The following is a 16,717-nucleotide window of genomic DNA, read 5'->3' as shown; positions in this document are numbered from 1 at the left end:
TAAGATTTGGTTGTAATTTATTGTCATTTGACTAAATATAATAAATATATATATAAATATATCACTTCTGTGCAACAAGTATAAAACAGCCTGCAACTTCCCTACTCCTTTTTTTTTTACAAATGCTATGCACATAATGGTTGTTCATAGAAAAAACTTACACCAAGGACTTAAAATACAGCCCCTATTGACACAAACTGAAACAATGAACATAAACTAGAGGCTCTACAGAGCCTGAATCGCTTACCTGGTCAATAATACTTAAGCATTAACTGAAAATTGGACTCTTTAACTTATTGTACTAATGTAATAAGAATCATTTACTGTAATAAATAGTCTATAGAGCACCTTAGTTTTCCACCTGGTTTGTAAATTATAAAATAAATCTCTCTCCTAGTCTTTTTTTTTTGGCTCTTCATGGGTAATAACTCCAACATGGGTCAACTCAGACATCCAACAGATCTTTCTGAAAATTGCGGCATAGGTCCATCCCATCATGCTGAAAAAGTTAACGTCCCTTCAGATTTTAGCTAAACGAAATTGTTTTTGAGTTTTTTTTGCAAAATTCTGCAATTTGACCCCTAATGTCAATTTTTTAGTAAAAGTGGTCAAGTTTTATGTTAGATCAAAGATTGAAAAAGGATATCGTAAAAAAACATTCATGCCAAGTTTGGTTACAATGCATCCAGTAGTTGTAGAGGAGACGACTTCAAAGTCCGAAACGTAAAATTAGAAAAAAATCCATTTCAAGACCCATAACTCAAACATCTGTCTAATGACCTTTCTGAAAATTGTGGCATAGGTCCATCCCATCATGCTGAATAATTTTACATTCCAGATTTTAGCTTAACCCAACTGTTTTTGAGTTACATATATTTGCAAAATTCTGCAATTTGACCCCAAATAGTCTCTTTTTAGTAACAGTGGCCATGTTTTTTGCTAGATCAAATATCCCCTCTCAGGGATTGTTGAAAATACCCTAGGGACCATTTCAGAAAAAAGATGGTTACAATCTATCAAGTAGTTTCAGAGGAGAATATGTTTTAAAAAGTTTACGGATGGCGATGATGAACAACAGACACATAGTGATGGCAAAAGCTCACAAGGCCTTTTGGGCAAGATGAGCTAAAAACCAGATTTGATTATTTTTTTCTAAAGATTATGCTTTCTAACCAAATTATAACATCAAAATGCACAAGATTCTTCACTAATGTACTATAAGTTTTATAAAAGCCAGAAAACAGTTATCATCACCTAATAAAGATGAAAAATACACCTAGTCTCTAATAACAATCAATAAGAATAAAATATAAAGAAGATGGTTAAAAACAAAACATGGAATGGAAGCATTTTACTTCTTAACAACCATACATTAAAAAATTGGAATGAACAAGATTTAAAAAATAACATAAATATACAAATTATATAAAGTGAACTAACATGGACGGCATTATCAACTACTTAAAAAAATAGTACCAGTATTCACATGAATCCCTGAATACTTCAAATCACTGGTATAACACATGCACAATAGGAACTGTCACATTTGTATTTCAGTTCTATATATCATAACAAATCAGATATAGAATGCCCTGATACATGTGAAATCAACAGTTATTTACAACATTTCCTAATATAAATAACTCCTGTAAGTTTCATACTGCTAAAATATTGGTAGAACTTACAGCTACAACAGTAATACCTTTTCTTCATCTTAAATTTAAAAATTGAGAACATGATTGATGGCTGTAGAACAAATAAAATGATAAATGCTATTACCTGACTTTCACTTCTATGGGGAAAAATAACTCATAACATAGAAATTGAGTGTACGTGGACGGCTTCACATCACAATTACATGTAGACTGGAGTTACATATAACCATAAGTATTACTAAAAATATCTTGGCAAACAGATTGACTAGAAAAAAAGTGAAATAAAATATATCTTTATACATCAAAAAAGTAATCAAATATGCCAACTTACATCTAACTCATATCCTGTTATTAAAACTGAGAAAAAGAAAGACATTTATGACATTACCAGTAATTGTTACAAAGAACCAAATGACTCAAACTGAACAAATAAAATGTACAAAAATATAAGAATTTGTTTCTGTTGATTGAAATGGTTCATCAAATAATTGTACAAAAGCCAATCCCATGTCTAGTTATTAAAAAAATCTTAAGTTATTTTAAAGTATTAGAAACAATCATTCCCTCTTTTTCCTAAATCCTTAATAATAAGGGCAACAATTTCCAGAAAAGTTGTGGACTTAAAATATTTCACCACTGCCTTCCCCCATTATACAATGACGAAGAAATATTCTCTAAGGAAGTCCAAACAAGTAATATCTACAGGCTCTAGAGTGCTAGGAGTGCTGCCCGAACACTAATCTCTTCAGTACAAAGTAATAATTCGTTGATAAGTTACTTTAATTCTTATTAAAGCTTAAAAAATAGAAACACTTTCTGGTTTTAAGAAAGAAAGTAAAATTACAGAACAAAACACAACCAAATATATAAATTTTCATGGAAATATCAAACAAAAACTTAAACTTATCTTATTTTTTTTATCCTTGTCAAAATAATCATTTCATCATTTAAAAGAGAGAAAAAAACAGCAAAAACTGAGCTCAAGGGCAAAACTTGTGTAAGAATCAAGTGGCTTCACATTGACCAATGGAGAATTTTGTAGGCATTGTCATAATGATCATTTCAATGAATGATCATTCCTACCAATCTATCATGGTTTTTATGACAAGAGAGGCTCAGGAATACAATGAATATTAATCAGACCATTTTGAGAATTTCATATTTTAAAGTGTTCTTTAAATTAAGGAAAAAAAGTCACTATCAATCACTATTAAGAAAGATAAACTTTACCCCTGTGTCTAAAATAACAATGGCAGTCATGTGTTACTCATTATCAACATATCTGACACAGTTTTTAAAGTATACTACCAAAAAAAGGCTTTTGCCAGAATTTAATTGCAATAAAAAACATTACAACACAAAGTGGTGTCAGGTCTAGGGAAGTTAGTAAGATTACATCATTGTTACCACAAAATTGTCCCAGTGATGTGCTTTTGAATGAATGACTTATAAAACACTAAACTACCAGTAATATGTGTACAGAAAAAAACAATACTTTAAAAAACAAAAAAACAAAAATACAAGGAAAAGCCTTTTACAATTTAACCTTATTCATTATAAATATAGAATACAGTTGACAATATATTGACAATGTTAATCACAATCAGCTAGAATCTTCATCAACATCCATTCTACAAAATAAAGTAAATTTCCCCATTAGGCATTTTTACTATAATAAGAAATTAGTAAATTCAATGACATCTTAAAGACACCACTTATTAATGCCAGAAATTCTGGGATAATCAAGGGCACATGCTATCATCAATCATACACACCATGCTTCTTTTTATTCACCTATGATTTAGGAATAAACAGAGCCTACAGAAAAATAGTTGTTCGATCTTTTTGAAATGAACTGCTCCATGAATTGTAGTATATGGAGTAGGTCAGGAACTGGTGGTAATCATACCTGTTAATGTTCTGGATCCTCTTTGCAGAAGATCTCCTACAATTCATTTTCAAATTGCAGGAGAATTTGCGTGACAACATTTTGGACGACTATTTTGTATTTATCACATGTGTATACAAAAGTCAGTATATATCTGTATGAAAGTGTTTAATATTTTTAGCAGTTTTCACGAGAAAAATACAAATACCAATCCCAGAAGCAAGGCTTGGTAAGAAATTTCTCAAAATTAAATAAAAATTGTTATCCGGAAACATTGTATAGTTTGTAGTCCTGTGAAATGATACACTTCCAGGAATGATAAGTCCAGGGCCTAATCTAGAAATCGATGACTTCTGTTTGAAAAATAACAATATTGACATTATTGTCTATGTTATCTATTCACTCTCAAAGATAAATAGAAGCACAAAGATAATATTTTGCTTATTTCTTCCTCCTAATTGTCCAATTTGGCAGCAACCATTTGATTTGTATTGGCTGGGGTAGGGCTAGGAAGAAATTTTCTATCCCACTAATATTTGTTTGAAATTAACAAAGTCAATTACAGAATAGAATCTCAGCTTTAATTTTGGTATTCTATGGAAATTATGTTTTGTCGTAAAAGGAATAAATGTTGCACATGTTATTTTTTTCCTGTAGACATTGTTCAATAAGTGGCAATTTAAAAATAAACTGTAGGAGATCTCCTGCAAAGAGGACCCAGAAGGTTAACAGTTACAGGAATGATTACCACCAGTTCCTGACCTACTCCTCATGGCTCCATATACTGCAATTCATGAAGCAATTCATTTCAAAAAGGAATAAGATTATACAGGGCCTTAAGTAGCAGGAACAGCCAGTTTGTGACCAGTACTTTCTGCATGACTTTTTACATCATTTACTCCAATTTACTACAATACTGAAATTGAGTTACATGCATATGGTTGATAGTATGCTAAGTCACTCCCCAAATAGCAGTGGATGGACAAAATATGAAATGAATTGCTTCATCAATTGCAGTGTAATATGACAGCAAATATTGAGCCATGAGGTGTAGGTCAGGAACTAGTGGTAAATGTTAATAGACATGTACAACACTACCCAAACTTGAGCACTAGTAAAGCTGAGATTTATTGTAACTTTCTTAAAAAAAAACAACTTTTACAGCCACTTACCATTCATTCACACAATAATTGCCACAACTTCATAAAAATCCACTAACATCATCAAATCAATCTTTGGCACCAAGTATATCACAGAGGGTTTAAATACTGTTCCTGAGTTTCATGTCCTAGGTCTTCTCCGTTGTCTAATGATACGAGATTTAATGTCTGACGAGCGAATTGGACGAGTATGAAACATTCCAAGATCATATTTCTGATAACTGTGGACGGAATTGGAATCTTGGTCAAGTGATCTACATGATGAAGATCTTGACATTCCCATCACTGATTGGTCATCATATAGTTCATAGCTGCCACTTAAGTTAGAATTGTTCAACAAATCACTGGTATATGTTGTATATGGTGCATGGCTGTTTGTACTAGTATCATACCTAAAATTAAACCTTAGTATTGAGTAATTGATAACTATGGCAAGCCGAAATGAGCATTTTCTAATATTAAAAAATGTTTTTTAATATTACAAATTCATTTTCTAATATTACAAATTGGATTTCTCATATCACAAAACACTTTTTAATATTAAAAAATCATATTTTAATATTAAAAATTCAATTGAATTTCTAATATTAAAAAACTATTTTTGAATATTAGAAAATGGATTTGTCGTATTCAATGATGATTTTTTAATATTAGAAAATCATTTTGTAATATTAAAAGCTGTGACTGATTTTCTAATATTACAAATTCAATTTGTAGTATTACAAAATGTATGATATTTTATAATATTACTAAATCAAGAATTTGTAATATTAGAAAATGAATTTTTAATATTAAAAAATGAATTTTTAATATTAAAAAAATTAATTTATAATATTAGAAAATGAATTTATAATATTAAAAAATGAATTTGTAATATTAGACAATGAATTGGTAACATTAGAAAACATGTGTTTTTTAATATTACAAATTCATTTTCTAATATTACAAATGAGAATTCTAATATCACAAAACACTTTTTCAATATTAAAAATTCAATTGAATTTCTAACATTAAAAAACGATTTTTTAATATTAGAAAATCATTTTGTAATGTTACAAAATATGACTGATTTTCTAATATTGCAAATTAATTTCCTAATATAAGAAATTTATTTTTCAATATTACAAATTCAATTTGTAATAAATTTGTATTACAAAATGTGTGATATTTTATGATATTACTAAATCAGGAATTTGTAATGCATGTATTAGAAAATGAATTTTTAATATTACAAACTGAATTTCTAATATTAAGAAATCTTTTCTAATATTAAAAAAATGATTTTGTAATATTAGAAATTCATTTTCTAATATTACGAAAGGCTCGTTCCCATTTCGCCTTAGCTGTCAAATTTGAAATATAAAACTATTGTAAAACTTGTAATTTAAGTGCTACTTTGTTTGTTTAGCATTTAAACCTTATGAACACTTATATTTTGAATATGTAGATCTTTATATTGTTTGTTGGTATTTTTATATTAATTATTTCATTCATTTTTATTTTTTTGGAATAATTAAGTGTTTTTTTTTTTTTTGGTTGGGGTACTGTCTTAATAAGTTTTATATAAGGCCTTTTCATTTTTTTCTGATTTTAATCACTGGTTTAATTTTTGGATACAACATGTATGGATAATAATTGAAGAACTGAATTCAAAATGAATATAATATGACTGAGAACTCTGAAAATAATTTCACTCAAAAAAGCACATCCAAATTTGTATAAGTTTATACAACGATGAAGGTTCATTTCCGACAAAAATTGAGCAAAATCTTAATAAAATCATAGCAGAAAAAATAGAATAGCAGAATACAGTTTCAAGCTGAGATCAGCAGCACAATATTGTGAATATTCATAAACATATAATAATCAGTGAAGCTTCAAGATGTGTAGTGATGAATCTTCAAAAATGGATACATTTCCTTTAACTGCAGTAGTCAGACTGAAGCTGACAAAATGATCTGGTTATGACACTAGCATACATGTACCTCAATGTTTAAATTGTTGAAGGAGTTGAAAAAACTAAACTGCAACATGTTACAAAGCTTCAAGTTGAAGCAAGTTAATTTTCAATTAGACCATGTTTCGCTTATTTTATTTAAGTATCAATTATGTATGCACCCAAATAAATAATGTCAATTTATTGGTATTTAATACAATTTTATTTTTTTTATTAGTCCATGAATTGTATGTGTACTAAAACATGTGATATATATCTAATTAGTTTCATTTAAAAAATAATTTTTATCAAGACAAAACTTGAAAAGTATTTAAATACCTTAAATTAGTTGTTTAAGATTAAAATTAACTTAATAACTATTTTGTCTTATAATCAATGTAACAACACCTCATTAGTTTACAGTTTTGTTTTTACGACAAAAATATAAAAATTCCCATTTCATCTTAGTACTTTTTTACCCTTTTTTAACTGTAATTCACAGCTAAGGCGAAATGGGAACACACCTTACAAAATATTAATTATTGTCCACTTTGGCTTGCCATAGATAACTTTTCTTTAATCATAACAATAAGACCAATAAAACACTATTTTAAGAATATCGAATATCAAGTTACCCAAAAAGTAAGCATGATTTGTTGGAGCACACCTTCAGCATCATCTTACTAGTTTTTACTAAAAAAAACAAAATTTGAAGTGATATTTAACATCCCAGTCACCATACAATAAACAAGCAGAAATCATATTGTACTGTCTTTTGTATTGCTGTGTATTCTCTTGTTTTTGTTTCACAGTATTAATTCTCTTTATTTTGTGGTTTGCTTCCTACCTATTCATTCTGATGTTTTTATAATGCAGTACACCTTTGCTTATTATCAATGATTTCTTTTTTAATACTTCTACATGTGATAATGTTTTAAATACTACTGTATCTTTTTCTCCTAAATATTGTTCAACAGGCAGCAACCATTTGATTTGTAATGGGTTGGGGGCAGGGCTAGGAAGAAACTTTCTATCCCACTAATACTTTTTTTGAAATTAACAAATTATAGGAGAATAAGAGAACCTAGCTTTTTATTTTTCCTTATGAACTGCCTTTTATTTCTGGAAAATTTATTACTAATTTTACTCTAGCCCAATAAAAATCAAATAATAATTTATTCATAGACCACTTTCTTCATCAAGAGAAACAAGCATTTATCATTGAGTGACATTTTTTTTTCAGCAGCATCCCCCACCCATCACTCATGTTTGTAAAATGGTTGGCGCCTAAGATTACCTGTTATAGGAATTCAATGTTTCCTCTGCCTTTAAAATTTCCATCTGGTTGGTTTGCCGTGCCTCTTGGATCTCTCTCAGTAATTGTTGAGATTCATCAACATTGTAAGTAGAAAGTGTCTGCTGTTCCATTTTTTGACAACTACTTCTGGAGTCTCCACTAAGAGTTGGAGACATGGATCGATTACTTGTCTTGTATCTAGTAAAGGTTGGAGACATAGAACGAGAGTTGTGGAAAGGTAGAGCTAGAGTTTGTTGTGTTGTTCTGTTGTAGGATTCCCATCTACGAGTTGGAACCTCTGTAGAGTTACCAAGTGAATAATTCCTAGGACTGCTTGTTGAGATAACAGAGTATAATCTATGATCATCCTCCCTGGACTCTGATACTGATACTGGTGTATGGTGAGACATACTAATCTGCCCATATGATGAATAACTTCTTGGGCTTGGGAGTGGACTGTAATCTGTATCATACCTTCTTCCCACAAAGGGAGAACATGACCGGCTGATCCGATGATGCACATCTTCTTTTTCTGTTGCCTTGACGACTTGTTTGCGTAGATTGATGAGGTAAGCAGCATGTTCTGATGGTGTCATTGTCTTTACCCTTGAATTACTTTGTGGACTTACACTTCTTGATTTCTTACCAGCAGCATCAAATGTTCCATTAAATTTATTCAAAGTCTTCACAGTGGTGAAACTTTGCTGTTCCAATTTCCTTTCAACCTTAAATGCCTCTATTTCTGCTCGCCTTCTTAATCTTTGCAAGTCCCGGTTTCTTCCTATAGGACGGCCTCTCCCCTTTCCTGATTTTATGTCTAATTGCTCTTTACAAATTTTCAGGTCGTTTTTAGATTTGCGTAGATCCTCTCTATACTTTATAAGATATTCCTTTGTAACAAGATGTGAAGAATGTCTTTCATCAATGTACTCTGGAATGTTCCACATATCATCCAAGGAGTCTAAAAGCAAGTCAGTCTGTCCAGTGCAGTAGTTTAGCTTAGCCTCTAACATTTCTACAGTCAAACTTGAAGGTAGGTAGTTAAGAGCAAGTAATTCAATGATTTCCACTCTTTCTTTGTGTAAACGATCCAGCTCAATTTTGATTTCATTTGAACTTATGTCCTTTCTTTGAGCAGTTTTCATAGGCTCATACAAAGGTAAATGATTGCCCTCAGTCTGTGTGTAGTCATCAGAACTATCAACTGATACTTCAACACCCATATTCCTTGTACCTATATGCTTTGCATTAGCATCCATTGATATTGACCTTGAAATAACTGGTTTTCTGTCCGATTTTATTGGAACTGGAACCTTTTCCGATTTAACATTGTACAACTTTCTGTCAAGTCCTAAATTTGAAGGTGTGTTTTCTGACTTTTCTTCAACAGATTTAATCATATCCTCTGGAACAATTCTATCCTGTTTATAGTCTGATGAATATGTAGGCATGAACTTGATGTCTTTCTTGTTAGATTTCATAATAGGTAATTCTGGTACTATATTAGTTTGAACCTTGTAGACAGTTTGTATTTGAGAAGGTTTGATACTAGGAGCAGATCTCTTGGTTTCCTCTGAGTCACTCAATACATCATCAACAAGGTCAGCTTTTAATTTTTCTTCATTTTCCAGTCTTTTTAACTCTCGCTCTAGTTTTACATAGTCTTTATAAACAGTTTCTAGTTTCTGAAGTTTACTTTCAGTGTCATCAGAGGAGGATTTCTGACTCCTATAGATATAATCGTCTGGTGATGTTTTATCGGCCAAGTCTTCCTTACTCTGTGTAGCACTGTCCTCTGATATAAACTCTCTTGTTACTACAGCATTCATGTCAAATGTTACCTGTTTGTTTTCATTTTGTTTTTTCTCCTCATTTAAGTTTTCCAGTTCTTTTGTCATCTCCATTTCTGTCTCAATAACTTTTTTAGTTTTGTTTTTCAATTCATCAGTTCTTTGCCTACGTTCCTCTGCTGCTTTTTTTATGGCAGACATAGTTTTGTCATGCTCCTCTTTTAGTGCATCCATTTCAGCCTGACTAGCCTCTATATCTGGAACATAAAATTCTGTCTCAATCACATGTTCTCTCTCAGTTAGTATTGTTTGGACTTGTGTATCATCATGTCTGTGATGATGGTGTTCTGAAAGTTGTTCAAATACTTCATCCTTTCCTTCCTCATCACTACTGTCATCACCTCTGTCATCAACAAACCTCTTCTTCAAAGTTTTAGTTTGATAAGAGTGTTGCTGTCCAGATTGTCCAATTTCTACATTTTTTTCAAAGGAATCACTCTGAGACTGTGTTGATGAATTTGAAGGTTTGGGAATGGTGTGTTGTCGAATTCCTGCTTGCTTTGAGGAGTCTTTTATCAGTGAGTATTTATCTTCCTTCCTTGGAGAAACAATATCTTCTACAACATGTTCAACATCAATAAATTTTTCCATGACTGGTTTCTGTCGCAAAGGAGATCTAAAGTAAGGAGAGTCTTGCCGTGGCAAAGAACATATTGCTGGTGTATCATCTTGTGTTTCAATCATTGATTCTACACTTTCCTCCAGAAAATTATTATCAGTACTTTTATCCTCACTGTAATTAAGATATTTCTCGTTCCTGTGACTGTCATAAAATTCATGATCCCCATTCGATTTTCTATCTCTGGTGTTGTATTTTTCTACTTTCCATGTTTCAGGCTGAGTGTAAGGTAATCTTGATTCTCCTCTTGTTACCAACAAATTATCTTTTATCTCTTTCTTTCTCACCACAGCTGAAACTAATTTTCCTTCCTTTTTACTTTTCTTAATAAGTGCTGACATGTTTGTCTTGGTATCTATTTGTAAAGGTTGAGTTATGTGTTCTATTTCCTCTTGAGAAGATTCAATAGGAGACTCAATGTTTTCTTCAGCCAATGATGGATTAGGTTTTGGGATGTGAACTATTTCCTCTGTTGTTATTTCCTCTAGTGGAGATTCAACAGGAGACTTGCATTTTTCTTCTACAGGTAGTTGATTAGGATTTGAGATGTAAACTATTTCCTCTGTTGTCATTTCCTCTAGTGGAGATTCAACAGGAGACTTGACATTTTCTTCAACACATAATGGATTAAGTTTTGTGAAATATACTATTTCCTCTGTTGTTATTTCTTCCCGTGGAGATTCAACGGGAGAAGCAATGTTTTCTTCAACAGAAAATGGATTAGGTTTTGAGAAATATACTATTTCTTCTGTTGTTATTTCTTCTCGTGGAGATTCAATGGGAGACTGGATGTTTTCTTCAACAGAAAATGGATTAGGTTTTGTGAAATACACTATTTCCTCTGTTGTTATTTCTTCTCGTGGAGATTCAACGGGAGAAACAATGTTTTCTTCCACAGATAATGGAGAAGTAATGTTTTCTTCCACAGATAATGGAGAAGTAATGTTTTCTTCCACAGATAATGGATTAGGTTTTGAGAAATATACTATTTCTCCTGTTGTTACTTCCTCTTGTTGAGATTCACCAGGGTAATCTATGCTTTCTTTGACAGACAATGGATTAAGTTTTGAGATGTTAACTACTGGTGCTTTCTCTGTTGTTACTTTTTGCAAAGATTCAGCTTTTTCAGTTTTCATTTCAACACATCCTTTGGTAACTGACAATGTTGCACCTGCTCCAGATTCAACTGAAAATGTTTCTTGCTGTTTTGGAATTTCACTGTTAATTATCACTTCTTCTGTTACAAAGATTTCAGGACTCTCCTCTCTTTTAATCTCACTATTATACTGTGAGTTTATTGTAGACATTCCCTCATTCTGTTGGAGATAAGAGTAAGCTGACATTGAAGTTTCTGCTTTAACCTCATTTACCATTCTCGTTTCTGGTTGTTTAGGAGATGTTCTGTAAACATATTCACTATACTTAGGATTAATCCTTACCCCACGGTTAATTTGTACATCATCATTCTGAGGGGTACTCTGACTATTTATAGTTGTTTGTTCAATTACATTTGTTTCTGTTGAAAGTTGTTCTCCATTCAGTTGTTTATGAGACACAGTTTCAGTTGTTAATTCAGGACTAGTCCCAGTAGGATTAACTATCTGGTTAATCTGATTTTCTTGTTCCCTTTCATGCTTTATTCTTTGCCATTCATAGTTTTCTACATTTTGAACATAACATTTATTGACAAAGTCATAAAACATTACACAAGTATCTGTGTAAATTTCCTCAGAGCTGACTGAACACACATCATCCTCTTTGCTAAGATCACTCTGTACTGAAGACATTTGATTAACTGTAGTCCCCTGTATTGTTTGTTTTTGATTTTGTGTTATCATTGTGTTCTGATTAACAGAGAACAAAGGCATTGTGGAAGATGAAGTTATTGTTGTCTGTGGCTCCTTGTGGTGTAAATTCCAAGTCAAGGTGTCTGTAGTTTCAGTAACCTGAGATGTTGTGGCTGTACTCCATAATAAATCAGTTTGAATTGAAATTTCACTGGTTTCTGTAAAACCAACTCCAGGAATGTCAGTTTGAATGCAAACTTCTGAGAACACAGAATCATCAGGCAAACCTTTTATATTAGACTTTTCATAAAGCGACTGACTAGTTTGTGTTGCAGTAGCTACAATGTTGGACTTCCCATGCTTTGGTTTTGCATCATTCATCTCCTCTAATGAATTTGATGTTTGAGTAGCAAGTGATGTTGTTTCTAACGCTATACCATGTTCCATTGAGTTACTCTGGCTGATGTCAGTACCAGGAAGCCTTTGGTTTATGTTACGTAATAAAGGTAAGGTCTCTAGCATGAGTGATGATAAGTTATACCAGTTTTGTGAATCCTGAGACATGTTAAAATGAGTTATTCTATCTTGAAGTGTCTGCATACTTTGTGCTCTCAGTGGAGAATCTAATCCAGGCAAAAGATGAATAACCTGACCATCAGCTGATATAAGTACTGATGATTCAGTCTGAGTCTGACAATCTGTTACATTCACCTGAGTTCCGACTGAAGTGAAATCTGAATGTAGTACATTGCTGGGTGATATTTCTTCAATATTACCATTATGATCCACTAGTGACCGCTGAATTGGGATAAGTGAAGAGTAAAGCACTTCCTGATTAATTGAGGATGGCATGTTGTATTCTGTTTCATCAACAATACTTGGTGCAGGGGTGGCTGGTACATTGTTAGCTTCAGTAAATTGTTCAAAATTTGTTTCAAGGTCTGTGCTATTTTGACCTGACCTGTCAACATTAGGAGGAAATATTCCTTCATTTTCACTAGATGTATTCTTTTTCTCAACCTTTTCAACATCAAGTAAGCTTGTTGATCGAGATCTATGCATTGTTCTCCTGCTTGAGATTTTTTTGGGAAGATTGTCAGTTGAAACAGAGCGTGTTGGAATGGGTAGAATTGATTCATCAATACCGAATCTATGTCTCAAAGGTTGTTCTTCATCATTATACTCACTTTCAACAGGTTGACTGACCTCAGTTGTACTGATCTCATATTCCACAATTTCCTCTATGATTTCACTTGCTTGTGAACCTGAGTCTCTTGACTGCTGATCTAATTTGTCCATACTAGATGTATCTTGTGAAATGTCTTGACTATTTGAACCAAACACCTCAGAAATTTCCTGGCTATCTGGACCAAATTCATCTGATACTTCCTGGCTATCTATACAATACTCTTCAGACATTCCATGAGAATTTTCTTGGCTATCTAGATCTTCCTGCAACAGAATTTTCTCCATATTTTGTATGACTTCTTCCTGACTATCTAGTGTGCTGTTTGAATCTCCTATATCATTATTCCTATAAGAGAAGTCTTTGACATTATTCTGATTTTGTGACAAAATGTTGTCATCTGATTCATGAACTTTGTATTCTTTCTGTTTTGCTGTATAGTGTTTAAGTTGTTCCATACTCTCCCTCGTGTGTGATTGTCCCATAAAGACAAACACAATACTGTCATTAGAGCTGCTGGAATCAAGTGATGCTGCCTCTTCATACTGGTCTATACAGTTCTCAGACACAGACCTACGGTAGTCTTTAGTTTCATCTTCATGTCTAATACTAGATAACGATGGTGATTTTTGTTTACAAGGGTGATGTGAACCCATCATTTCAAGTAGTTCAGCAGAATTTCTACCTTCTGGGACCACATCTATGGTTTCATTACATATTGATGTGTATTCATTTGATTCATCATTAGTTCTATTCTCAATGTCAGTGTCAACTTCATCACCCGAGTTAAGTCCTGATGCAAACTGTTCATACAAGTCATCTGTTACAACTTCACCTGGTGATAATGACCTATCACTGGCATCTCGGTCTTCAAACATCTCATTATCTATGCAAGTTGATTTACGTTGTTCACATCCAGTGACTGTATCACTATCGCTTAAATTCTCAGTATTTTGTACCTGAGTGAGGTATTCACTTGTTTCTGTCATTAGTTTCTCATAGTCTTCATCATCAAACACATTGCCGGAGTCTTTCAGGGGTGTTTTCTGAACACTTTTATTTTCAATGTCTACTAATTTTGGCAAGTATGACTGAGCACCATTAGAAGGTTCGAACGTTGTGTCTGTTTTTGTAGTTCTGACTTCCACTGAATGAGGCATTAAGCGTGAGGGTTTATCACATTCATGAAAACTTGTCCGTGGTGAGACAGACACGGAGTCACCATCAGTATAATCAGAACTTATGGCAGAGTCATCTCGATTCTTCCTATTATATTTCAAATCATCTATCTTCTTCTGAAGTTCACTTTTTAATGTCTCTCTTATTTGCTCTGTGCCCTTTTGTTGAGATTCAGTGTTTACAGAAACAGTTTTTAACATTTTAATATCCTCACTATGATTTCTACTGGCTGTTGTCTTAGCTAGATCAGGAGTATTGACAACGTTATAGGTGTTTTCCATGTCATCCTTTCTAGGAGACTGCTGAGGGGTTTTATAGTCCGACGAAGCAGAACTTGTACGACTCATTTCAGCAGACACATAGATATCCTCTGATGACCTAGAAGCATCATGATGAATAGTGTTTGAGTCAAATGACAACCTCGGTTGTAGTGAGACATGCTGCTGTGTTGAAACTTCCATTTGTCCTTCAGGCCCATAGGCAATACCATTGTCCTGAATGGCTTTATTAACTAGTTCAGTATCACATTGTAAATTCTCAGATGTTAATTCACTCACACAAGTTTTCATAGTTCGAGGAGTATTTTCGTGAGATTCAACATATTTTCCATAGCTAGCAAGAGAATCAATATCATCTGAATCATAAGCAGCTGAAACACCACTCCTTCTGTCATAAATCATAGTCCCATAATCTGAAGTAACAGATTCTCTAGGCGAGAAAATCTCTCCAGCTTTATCTACTGGAGGATTATCACAGGTTGTTTCAATAAAATGTTGTTCATCTTCTTCAACACATGTCCTTTCAGATCTGACTTCTAAGTTTTCATTTGAACTGTAAGATGATAATTCTTTATTAGCCCGAAATGTCCTTTCCGAAACAATATTGCCTGAAGGAGAGTCACCAGCTGCTTGATTAATTTGACAATGTTGCCTGGTAATAGTTTCATGTCTATTTTCTGAGACATTTGAAGTCCTATCAACTATGTTAACATTGATACTGTCAGGAAACCTTTTATGGTCTGAGCCTTGACTAGGTGACTGTAGACCATAGGACTTATATTCTGTCTTCTCTACATTGTACATAATGTTGGTCTCTTCTGGTTTAATAGTTACTTCATACTTCACAGGAGAATGTATTTTGGATGGTGGATCATGTAACACAGTATAGGCTGACTCAAAAAAGTGGTCATGCGTAGAAGGAGTAGCTGGAGAGCATGTCTCAGTTTCCATAACAACTGCATCTCCATCAGATTCAGATCCAGATTCCATGTCTGCATCAATACACAGAGAAACATCGTAGACACCTGATGACCATGTGTCTGCTACTGTGTACGATAGATCTGACAGTTTACATTTCTTGGTTTTTGAAAGTTTCTTTTTGCTAGAAGATTCATCATTAGAGCTGTCTGAATGACCTTGTGGTGACTTGATACATTTGTCAACAGAGTTCCAGGCACTGATAGGAGATACTGACAATGAGAACATGCCTCGATCTGTCTGTGTAGACATTGGAGACCTCTGAGGTGCACTGAGTTGAGTACTGTCTGTCTGTTGACTGGCATCTCTGGTCTCTGATGTTGGCCTCAATGAATGACCTTCAGATAATACAGAACTCCTCCATGACATTTCTTGAGAATCATTTAAGTTTTCACTTCCATTTTGACTATTGATGCAAGGTAATTCCAAGTTAGGAATTGAAGTTCCATTAATCTGAACACTTTTTTCTTGTTTAGATTCATCATTGGAATATCCACTAAGTAAACTATTTTCCATATTTTGTTCCACTATGTCATCATTTTGTGCAATTGATTCTGTCAGTTCATCAATACAATCAGTTAATGTCTTAGCTATCTCGAGTGGAATATGTTTCTTTCCATCAGGTTTTCTGGTAGATGAATCATCTGAGTAAACACTATCATTTTCAGATGTTACATACTCATCAGAGCTTAATCCTTTAATTCTCTTTCCAGTACGGTCAACAGATCTGTTGTTTTGTCTCCTCCTCCTCCTTGAAGCTGAATCTGGTCTAGACAATGAAGGTTTACTCTGACTCTCTAAAAAAAAAATTGATGTCAGAAAATATAACAAAAATCAAACTATGAAACTGATGAAGATAATGATTTTATTAATACTAACTAGATATCTGCACAAAATGAAAAAT

The 16,717-nt window shown here is 32.9% G+C and overlaps 1 protein-coding gene across 6 annotated transcripts in view; it reads right to left on the bottom strand.

Annotated features, from left to right (window-relative positions):
• The window catches only part of LOC148623592 (uncharacterized), a 95,433-nt gene continuing 78,716 nt past the window's right edge, over positions 1-16,717 (bottom strand). For all 6 annotated transcript variants that reach the window (XM_088565513.1, XM_088565514.1, XM_088565515.1 and 3 more), the window contains 3 exons: positions 7,937-16,610; positions 4,716-5,095; positions 1-3,286 (listed from right to left, as the gene is read on the bottom strand). In XM_088565513.1, the coding sequence (XP_088421639.1) occupies positions 4,825-5,095; positions 7,937-16,610 (8,945 nt within the window). In that variant the 3' untranslated portion in view covers positions 1-3,286; positions 4,716-4,824. The remainder of the gene's footprint in view (positions 3,287-4,715; positions 5,096-7,936; positions 16,611-16,717) is intronic.

Source organism: Perna viridis, chromosome 2, assembly GCF_037379345.1.
Source record: "Perna viridis isolate PV_CMFRI_1.1 ecotype Kerala chromosome 2, ASM3737934v1, whole genome shotgun sequence".
Classification (NCBI taxonomy): Eukaryota; Metazoa; Mollusca; class Bivalvia; order Mytilida; family Mytilidae; genus Perna; species Perna viridis.
Note: the sequence above shows the minus strand (reverse complement) of the source record. Positions and strands in the feature narration are given on the sequence as shown.